The sequence below is a fragment of the Malus sylvestris genome, chromosome 7 (genome assembly GCF_916048215.2).
Source record: "Malus sylvestris chromosome 7, drMalSylv7.2, whole genome shotgun sequence".
Classification (NCBI taxonomy): Eukaryota; Viridiplantae; Streptophyta; class Magnoliopsida; order Rosales; family Rosaceae; genus Malus; species Malus sylvestris.
In genome coordinates, this window is record NC_062266.1 from 1,408,978 (window position 1) to 1,419,736 (window position 10,759).

Below are 10,759 nucleotides of genomic sequence, written 5' to 3' on the forward strand. Positions count from 1 at the left end.
GACCAATTTCAAAATCTTGGAAAATATTCCTCATTTGTGGGTTTGGGTTGAATCTTCTCCGTTTACCTGGTCTGAGTTGAATCTTCTCTGATTACCTACCCCTTTAAAGTTTTTTGTCGCATAATAAATTTACAATGTACTAAAATAATTATGAATTTGCATAAAAGAACACAATCTTCGTTTTCTGCTCTTTGTACGTCTATATGTTGTAAATAATACATGAAAAAAGTAGTATGTACAATTTGAGGAAGATACTTGAAAATGATCGTTACGATAGTGAGTACCAGTAGCGAAGCCAGAATTTCTCGGGGGGAGGGGCGAACTTAAAAGAATGCAAGGTTAAAGAAAAATGGCAACAACTAAATCTTTTTATATAGTAATGTCTTCCATAATTAATCAATACAAACAAATTACAATTGTTGCCGGCGAGGTTTCATGTCATGAAAATGTCGCATAATAGGCTCATTATCAATAAAAGCAAATACATCTTTCTCAATGTAAACAAGCATGCTATCACTCAACCATTGATCTCCCATTTTGTTACGCAATGGTGTTTTCACAATCTTCATAGCAGAAAAAACTCTCTCCACCGAAGCGGTTGCAACCGGTAACACCAAAGCCAATGTAAGAAGTTTATACACTAACATATAACTTTCAGACCTCCCGGTCTTCACTAACTCTTGTGCAAGATCACTAATTCCTCTCAATGATGAAAACTCACTATGCATCTTCATATCATGAATGTAATTGTCAAGTTGAATTGGAAGATTCATGAGGTCCATACGATCAAAATCTTGAGAATAAAGTTTGGCTAAACGAACACTTTTTGCTTTGTCAAAAGATGCAAAATTATTCACCGGACTCAAACAAGCCATACAAAGAAGTAACTCGGTGTTTACCTCATTGAAGCGATCATTCAACTCCTTTAGTTGCATATCAAGGACTTGAAAATAGAGGTCCACACGATAGTAATGGAAGTTTGTGATTTTTGGAGCTTTACGCCTTGATTTTCCAGGTACGAAATGCAAATCCTCCATGTTAGGAACGATAATATCATGCTCCTCACAAAACTTTTCTACATCATGAAGCAAGTTCCCAAAGTCATCATCTCTCAAGGATTGTAGTCTTTGCTTGCATACTTCCACTAACGCCATTGCATTCACAATATCTTGATCTTTCTTTTGCAATGCTTGTGATAACTCATTTGTAATTCCCAATATAAGTCTCATCAAGAAAAGGTGAAATGCAAAATCAAAAGTTTGTATGTCTTTGAATAACCTAGTTGCTTCACCGAGATTATCTTGGTTGCGATCACTTTTAATCCATTCAACCACCTCCACCACGGCTTCAAACATAACAATAATACTAACTATAGTACCATAATGCGAGTTCCACCGTGTATCACATGGACGCATGAGACTCATTTCTTGATTTAACCCTTTACCCGTTTCAAGATTACCAAGATCAAGAGCTTTCTGAATTTTTTCTTGTTGTTTCTCTCTAAATGCATCACGACGCTTACACGATGATCCAATAAGATTCACCAAACTACTAGCATTAATGAAGAAATAGGCAACATCCTCATTTTCCTTTGCCACGAATACAAGAGCTAGTTGAAGTTGGTGTGCAAAACAATGAATATAAAATGCTTGAGGGTATTTGTTCAAAATCTTTGTTTTAAGACCATTCAACTCACCTTTCATATTGCTAGCTCCATCATAGCCTTGTCCTCGTAACTTAGACATACTCAAATTTGTTGTAGCAAACAATCTCTCAATGACATCTTCAAGCGAGCTACTAGTTGTAGAGGAGACATGTTGAACACCCAAAAACTTTTCAATTGCTTCTCCTTTTTTATTCACATAACGCAATACCACCGCCATTTGCTCTTTAGTTGAACAATCACGTGCTCCATCAACCAAAAGAGAAAAAAATGCACCTTCCATATCTTTAGTGATTGCACCTACAGTTTCAATGGCACAAGCACAGACAAGATCTTTTTGAATATCGGAAGAAGTATACTTAAGATTCTTGGGAGCATTCTCAAACACAACCTTCCTAACTTGTTCATTATGCTTGGAAAGAAATTGCATAAGCTCTAAATAATTGCCCCTATTGCTTGATTTCAACGATTCATCATGGCCACGAAAAGGTAAACCTTGTCCCAACAACCATCTTGTGCACTCAAGTGAGGCACTCAATAAAGTACTATAATTAATGTGAGCTTCATCGGTTTGCTTAATCACAAATGTTTCAATGTGTTGTTTTTGTGTCATCAAATCTCTAGCTTGTTGTACAGCTTTATTATGAAGACTTCCAACACCTCCCTCATGGACTCGAAGATTTTTGGGTCCTTTCTTCCAATTTGTAAACCCTATCTCAGTGAAGACATCACTTCCAGTGCTACCCATTTGATCAAAATCACATTTGAAAAGATAACAATAACGGCAAAATGCAGCATTTTTTGATATACTATACTCCAACCACTTAAACTTATCAAACCAACCAATGATAAAACATCGATTGTCGCTAACCTTTCTTGGCATGATGTGGTCTCTAGGTTGACAAGGATCATTTTGGAGATAGTGTCTACGAATTGCTTCACGATAATTAGGTGGATAATCAAGCATTCGACGTCTATGTGCAGAGTCTGCAGGAAGATTAGCCAATATTTCATCAAACTCAGTGGCCTCACTTTGTTGTGACCTACTTGGAATATTTGAAGGAGGACTTCTTGGAATATTTGAAGGAGGAGGAGGACTACTCGGAATATTTGAAGGAGGAGGACTACCCAAAATGTTTGAAGGAGGATTTAAGCACTGTTTCTTATAGTATCGTTCCATTACGTAACTGTAAAATGAAAAGAAATAAAAATTCTTAGACTCTATGAATACAACTAAGCAATTCAACTAATCATATTCATATGAATACAACTAAGTAATTTAAGTAATCATATTCATATGAATACAACTAAGCAATTCAACTAATCATCCATCAAGATTCAAAGAATTCAAATTTTAATTTTCATTCTAAAAAATAATTTCATAATTTCATTCAAAATGTGGCTTATTACCAATAAGTTTAGTTCAAGATGACTTTTGACATGCCAATTTATCTATATGTACAATTATACATACACATGATTCTTCTAATTCCCAACAATTCGTATCAATAATTTCACCGTAAAAAATAATTTTATAATTTGTATTAAATAACCATGACATGAATAATCAATAACTTATAACCATATCATTTGATTCACATAATTAAGGTAGGGATTATGCATTTAAGAATTAAAAAATTTACCTTTAAATAGTGATTGGAGCCGGCTCAATCTCAGAGGAGAGGAGAGTGGCTCACTGGCTTGTGGAACAGAAATTAAAGAGGACTTTGTGGCTTTGGCTTGGCTGCTGGAGTTTGAGGAGCAAATTTGGCTGAGATGGATGGTGGCCCGCTCTCTGTGTGTGTTGATAATTGGTGAAGAAGACAGAAGAAAAGGACAGAAAAGAGTAAAGGCAGTGTGGATGGGGTGTGTGTGGGGGGGGGGGGGAGTACAGACAGAAGAAGAAATCTAGGGTTTCATTGGGCATTGGGGTGACACGCGGAAGCGGTCCCCCACCCCATTATAATTTTTTTTTTTAAATTCAACATCAAAACGGCGCCGTTTTGATTTAGCTGTTTAAATTTTTTTATACCAGGTCCAAAACGGCGTCGTTTTGGCCTGGTTTTTAAAAAAAAAAAAAATTATAATGCAATCTGCAGTGCAGATTGCCCAGAAAACCCAGAAAAACAGAGGGCTCTGCCTCTGCTGCGTTCCGGCGAGGCGCGCGAGGGGAGTGGCGAAGACCCGAGGTCCAATGGTATTTCCCGGCGAGGGGAGTGGCGGCGGCCACTCCTCGCTCCCACGTGGCTTCGCCACTGGTGAGTACCAAAATGTTTAATTCGGTTATTATAGACTAAAAGACTCACTAAACCGTGTCAATCAAGTTATGTGGAAAATCAAGACATTGAAGAAATTCAAAATACAGATTAGATTTACATCTTTGATGTTTTCTATCCTAATAATGGTTGATCATCATAGGAAACGAAATTCAAGTTTCATGTTTTCTAACAAATAAATATAAACATATATGAAGAGTCCGAGCACCTGCAGAATTTTATGCGATTTATTTTCATATAAACAAACAGAAATTTCGCCTACAACTTGTATGTGCAGAACGTTCATCTTTTTAAGGACGGCTTGTAAGACTCATGTTGAGTTGTCAATTATTATGAATCGAATTACTTGAAAGACAAATAACTTGATCCTCAAGATATTTGGCTTTTAACGTGATTGAATATTGGTTAGCAGGAATCTTGAAACCAAGATATACTTAGTTGACTAATTGAAACCCTAATTAAGTAAGACATATTGTACATGCCTTGGTGGGACAACATTAAGAATAAATGGTGATTTGGTGTATTCCTCTAATTACTATAATAGGCGGAATTGGAGGAACCCTAATCACTATATTAAGGGTGTCCCTGCTTTCACAAAATACACGTTCCATTCCGAGCAAACTCTATTATTGTTGGAACACTTCTGCTTGTTGAAAGTAGAAGACTCATTTCTCATCCGCAAGAGCCATGTCTTCTATATTCCCAAGATAAGTAAATTGTAAATGATTTATTGTAATTATAGTTTATCAAATCCGTGATCCTAATGTTTTGTTGTTCTTATGATTTCAGAAATATCTTACATATGGTATCAGAGCCGCACAACAAGCTTAGGGTCCAATATAAAGGTATAAGCAAAAAATTTGTTAATTGAAGATGATTCACATACTAAAGAAAATTTGCTTATCGTTTTGGTTGGATGCCTTCTACTATTCTATCTCATGAAAATTGGTTTTGATGCTTCAGCAATTTTGTGTTGGTGTGCAATGTTTTTTCGTGGTTAATAACATATATGAAATTGGTGTTAATTATATGAGATAAATTATTTTTTATTTATATTTTGGTAAAAAAAAAATAATTTGGGTTTTTGGTTATATATTTTTCGAGCACTACTTTACAATGTAATATTTGAAGCTCAAATTTTTCCTTATGGTTTTTGCTCTCTCGACACTTTCTGACGAGAAAAACTTCTTGTTAGGAGACAACTTGGGTAAGATTTAATTTGAATTACAATTTGTATCAATTTTGCTTTTATATAAATTACTTGAATTATAATTGTTTTCGAATACAAATTTTCCTACGAATTAATATCGATTTTTTTGCTATTAGTCTCTGGGATTATATGCTTCCGCTTACTCTTATTCTTAATATGAGTAATCCTAATGATATTCTATTGAAGGGAATAATTGCATTAGACATGTTGCAATTTTCTAATTATGTTAGCAATCTCCTAATCAATTTAATTTGATGTTTACTAATTTATTTTGGTGTTGTATGTGTTGAGAGTTGTCCCACATCGGTGAAGGACAAGGTTTGCTATGTGCTTATATGATCTTGGGCTACTCTCCATATTGCCAATTGGTTTTATGGTGGAACCCTAATTTCATCATGGTATCAGAGCAAGGTTGTCCACGTGTGAAGCCCAACGGCCACACGCACTCCACGTCACCCAGTTATTGTCCACGTGTAAGCTTGAAAATCCGCCACACGTGCGGGGGAGTGTTGAGAGTTGTCCCACATCTGTGAGGGACAAGGTTTGCTATGTGCTTATATAATCTTGAGCTACTCTCCATATTGCCAATTGGATTTATGGTGGAACCCCAATTTCATCAGTATGTAGATTTCCTTATGGAATTGATTTTAAAATTAATTGGTAATTATCAACTAAATTGGAGGAGATTCTAAATTTAAAATATATTCCACTAATTGTGTTATTGTGAGATTAAAAGTATTTTCACAATTATTGATATTGCCCATATAAAAAGAAATTATTTTAATACGTTTTCTTAAAAGGGTAATTAGTAGTCTCCTTGAATTTGGGTTGTGCATCACAATACAACTATTATGGGAATTTAAGCTAGATTAATATTGCAATTAAATTACCCGTTTTGTATTTGATTTGAATTAACTCATTTCATTTACTAATAAAATCTATTATAAAGAATCTTTTAGAATTAAGGAGTTACGTATTTTGGATTTCATGTTTCCATATTTAAATTTGGATATGTATCATGCACTCACAAAGCTTGTGATTTCTTTTGGATTTTATGACTATTTGTCACGCTCCGATCCCAACATACGTCCGGGATCGACACATGACGTCATCAAATAACCACATATCTAACATACCCGTCCCCCGGGATATGTATCAAGCACATGCCATGCCTCGAATTGCATAGAATTTTTCGTATACTTTATGGCTGCATCTAACCTCCTCGTTAGACTACTTACGTACCCTCATTAGGGATCAAGCCATTCGTAGTTCGTCATGTCACTACACTCAAATATTCATCAACTAAATCGCTATGTCTCAACAATAAATCACATTGCATAACATGCAACATTACAAGGGACAAACAACGGAGCACAATCATATTCACTAGTTATAAAGTTCAACGAGTCTAATCATAATTACCATAACCAACATCATTCCATAATCACATCCATCAATAATGCCAACCATCACATCATCAATAACACATACAACACGTCAATATGCGGGCTAGAGCGCCACAGCTCGACCGAAGACTACATCTCTGAAAAAGGGAATTTTGGACCACCCAACAGAACCAAGGCACCAAAGGGCATTACGGACCATCACTTAACGGAATCCAATCAGAACTCAATTCCGGACTACTTAACAGAACTGAACGGAAGCCCAGGAAGCATAACAACGGCTCAAAAGAATAAGACATGATTCAAGTTATTCAATTCACAAAGACTCAACAAAACGAAACAATATCAAGCAACAAATCCCCATCACAATGGGTTATCGGTCCATTACTAGACCTCACATCTCCCAAGCAATTCATTATGCATTTCAATCACATGTCACAACCATTTCCAATACACAAGTCAAATCACATTTCACTACATCATACCAATCACTATGCTTCCTGTTGATGCACAAAATCAGCGAAGACTTTGGTACAACATAAAGTGTCAGGTTTTGTGACCTTCGCTCGGTTGCTTCGGTCACTAGTGAGGATAAGTACGTAAATGAATAGAGACAGAGAAGCAAACACAGGATGTACGTGGTTCACCCAGATTGGCTACGTCCACGGAGTAGAGGAGTTCTTATTAGTAGTGAAGGGCTTACACAAGTACAAAGGATCAAGCTCTCAATTTAGTGAGTTCTTGTGAATGATTTAACACAAAATGGCATTAGGCAATATTGTGGGGGAATGACCCCTATTTATAGAAAAACTTGTAGCTTTGTCACATTGACATGTGTCATGTTATGATTGGTTCTTGATGTTGACACGTGCTGCGCTCTGATTGGCTTCTAATCTTGACACGTGTCGAGTAGTGATTGGCCTCCTGGTCGGAGGGGAACTCTTCTGGGTCTTTGACAGTATAGCGTTGGCCGGTGCTCGGTAGTTTCAGGATTGGTCAAGTATGGTACAAACAGTGCTCCCCTAAGTTCCCGAGTGAGGGAAACTCCTCGGTTGGGGACTTGCAAGATCCAATCCCTTGAGTAATCACGAAACTTCTAAGTACCGAAGTGTGGTCTGATCTTCATCTGCCCTTCTCTGGAAGTACCTTTCCTCCATCCGGGAATGGTGTACTTAGCTGATGTTGACGCACAAGGTAATGTATCAATTTCACTTGAAGCTTAGTTGTAGTTTCGGGCTTAGTCAAGTGTGATACAAACCCTATAGTAGGAGTCCCCCAAGTCGCCGAGCTAGGAGATCTGCCGAAAGAGGTGACAGACAAGGTAAGCAGTCAAACTTCCAAGTAAGCAACCCAGGATCAGAGGTTTGACTTCGGCTTCCGGTTGATTGTTCTCCTTCTCCTTGTCTCTCATTCAACTGCCAGGATAAAGAGAAGCAAATGGATAAGAGATGATATGAGATACTTTTGCTTTTGAAGAAGTAACTTTCCACAGGCTTATTCTTGAACTGTGCTGGAGGGTTTTCTGGTGCCCTTCAGAGTATAAGGCCGACTCAAAAATTTGAGGGTCAAAACAAGTCCATCAAATCTAGAGTACGTTCGACCTTGATGATATGGGATACTTTTGCTGTTGACGGAATAATGAATGTGGTATGGAAAGGTGTCGTGCTGTAGTGATCTGTTTCAGCTCACCGTTGAACCTTCTGCTTCAATCTTTTGCATGGCAGAAGTGGTGTGCAAACTTTGCATTTAAATGGTCCTTCAGAACATTCCTTCATAGTGACTCATCCACGCTTGGCAGCTTCAGTGTAAAGAGCCAATATCTGATCAACTGTCATGAGGTATTTGCCGGTGGAATTCGTGACCTTGACAGCAGTTGAGGATGAGTACTCGAGAGCAATGCTAAGTAAGCAACCAGGCAAAGGCTCCAGGCAGTCAGTTCCAAATTGGAGGTTTGATTTCAGGTTCCGACTGACTGCTCTCTTTCTCCTTGTCCTGCAGGTGTGGACAAGGACAAAGACAAAGATAGGGAGAAAGCATGATATGGGATACTCTTGCTTTCGACCCTGATGATATGAGATACTCTTGTTCTTGGTGTGGCTTATTTGCTGAGGTATTATCGGGGGGAAATAAAGCTGAGTATTTCGAGAGGTTATGTTGAGGGTGCCTTTTCGAATGCGAGAAAGGGTTGAGCATTTTTGCAGGTTTGCCTGTCCGTTGAGGAGGGAGGTCAATGTATATAGGGATTTCCCAATAACAAGTAGTAATGCTATTCCTTTACCCTTCTTGGTCACAGCAATGTAGTGGGAGCTGCCAGCTTCACGTGTTTTAATTTTGTCAGAGCACTTTGAAAAAGTGGTATGTGGTATCTGGAAAGCTGATGTTACGTGTGAAGATTACAGACAAGCTTTATCTAAGGAAATCTGGCTCTCGAAGTTCTGAGAGTTGTGCCTCTTTGGTTTTCGAACAAGCAATCCCGTCGAAGATCTGACTCTCGAGATTCGGAAAGCGGTGCTACTCCGGTTTTTGAGAAAGTAATTATGTTGGGAGTCTTTTCTCGAATGTGAGTAAAGGTTGGACGTTCTTGCCAACCTGTCTTGCCGCAAAACACGGAGGTCGACACACATAGGGACTTTCCAGTTGTCAAGCAGTGGTGCTGTTCCTTTACCCTTATGGGTAATAGTAGGGTAGCTGGAACTTCGAAATTCTCGTGCCTAAACTTTGTCAGAGATCTTTGACAAAGTTATATGTGGTACCCGAGGAGTTGATGGTGCATATGGAGAGCGGTGATTGAACAGTAAGATTCACGTGCTTTCTACTTCACCAGAAATCTTCGACAGATTGCCCGTAATTTCCGCAAAGCTGAGTGTGCATGTGACAGGTGCTGACGAGGCTGAAAAAGCAGGTGCTTCTTCGATTTCTGAGATCGGCCCTCGTGGTCTCTGAGCAGCCCAGCTTTTGAGAAAGCAAACGCCTCTTCGATTTCTGAAGCTCCGTCGAGTGCAGATTTTTATAGAGGCTGGCATTAAGTTCCACAGCACACTTGAATCTCTACCAGTAGAAGCTCATTTCTTGCACTTCTAAGATCTTGATTTGTCTGACCTCTTCCCTCTTCAACACATTTGAAAATGTATGGACCCTCCGACCGTCGTTTTGACTTGAACCTTGGAGAAGAGACAGCCACGCCTTCTCCAGACAACATATGGCGCCCATCCTTCATATCCCCTACCGGTCCTCTTACCGTTGGGGATTCTGTGATGAAGAATGATATGACCGCTGCAGTGGTGGCCAGGAACCTTCTCACTCCCAAAGATAACAGACTACTTTCCAAACGGTCTGATGAGTTGGCTGTTAAGGACTCTTTGGCTCTTAGTGTTCAGTGTGCAGGTTCTGTGTCTAATATGGCCCAACGCCTATTTGCTAGAACCCGCCAAGTTGAATCATTTGCTGCTGAAGTGATGTCTCAAACAGGAGATTAGAGGGCTCAAGCATGAGAATAAGCAGTTGCACCGGCTCGCCCATGACTATGCTACAAACATGAAGAGGAAGCTTGACCAGATGAAGGAATCTGATGGTAAGGTTTTACTTGATCATCAGCGGTTTGTGGGTTTGTTCCAAAGGCATTTATTGCCTTCGTCCTCTAGGGTTGTACCTGGTAATGAAGCTTCAAATGATGAACCTCCAATGCCTCCTCCTTCTGGGGTTTTGTCAAGTACTGAGGCTCCGGATAACCACCCTCCGGTGCTTTCTCTTTCTGGGGCTCTACCGACTGCTGTGACTTCCCCTAAGCAACCTTTGTGAAGGCTCCCTTTTGTTTGTTTATTTTGACTCATGTATATGTACATATTTGTGGCTTATCGAAAATATTAATAAATAAGCTTTGCTTCATTTCAAAATATTGTGTTAAATACACCAAAGCCTTCTTCATAAAGTTCTTTGAATTTTTGCTTTTGTTGAAACCTGTATTGTTGAAGCTTTGTGAGTGAAGCATGTAGTTTGAGGTAGTGTTCCCTTAATTTCCCGAGTGAGGAAAACTTCTCGGTTGGAGACTTGAAAAATCCAAGTCACTGAGTAGTTGTGAGACTGCCGAGTATCAAGGTGCAGTAGCATATGGTGGGAGTCCCCCAAGTCTTCAGGCGAAGAGAGTTGCCGAATGAGGTGTCTCGCGTGTTACTAATTTGTCAAAGTAACGAATCCTTGTTTCGATGTC

General features: G+C 38.8%; 1 protein-coding gene across 1 annotated transcript; it reads right to left on the reverse strand.

Annotated features, from left to right (window-relative positions):
• Window positions 1–268: 268 nt before the first annotated feature.
• LOC126628887 (uncharacterized) lies at window positions 269–2,411 on the reverse strand. Its single transcript, XM_050298748.1, has 3 exons — window positions 1,020–2,411; window positions 561–923; window positions 269–322 (listed from the first exon to the last, which is right to left on the reverse strand). The coding sequence occupies exons 1-3, from the start codon at window positions 2,409–2,411 to the stop codon at window positions 269–271; spliced, it is 1,809 nt and encodes a 602-aa protein (XP_050154705.1).
• Between the last annotated feature and the right edge of the window lie 8,348 nt (window positions 2,412–10,759).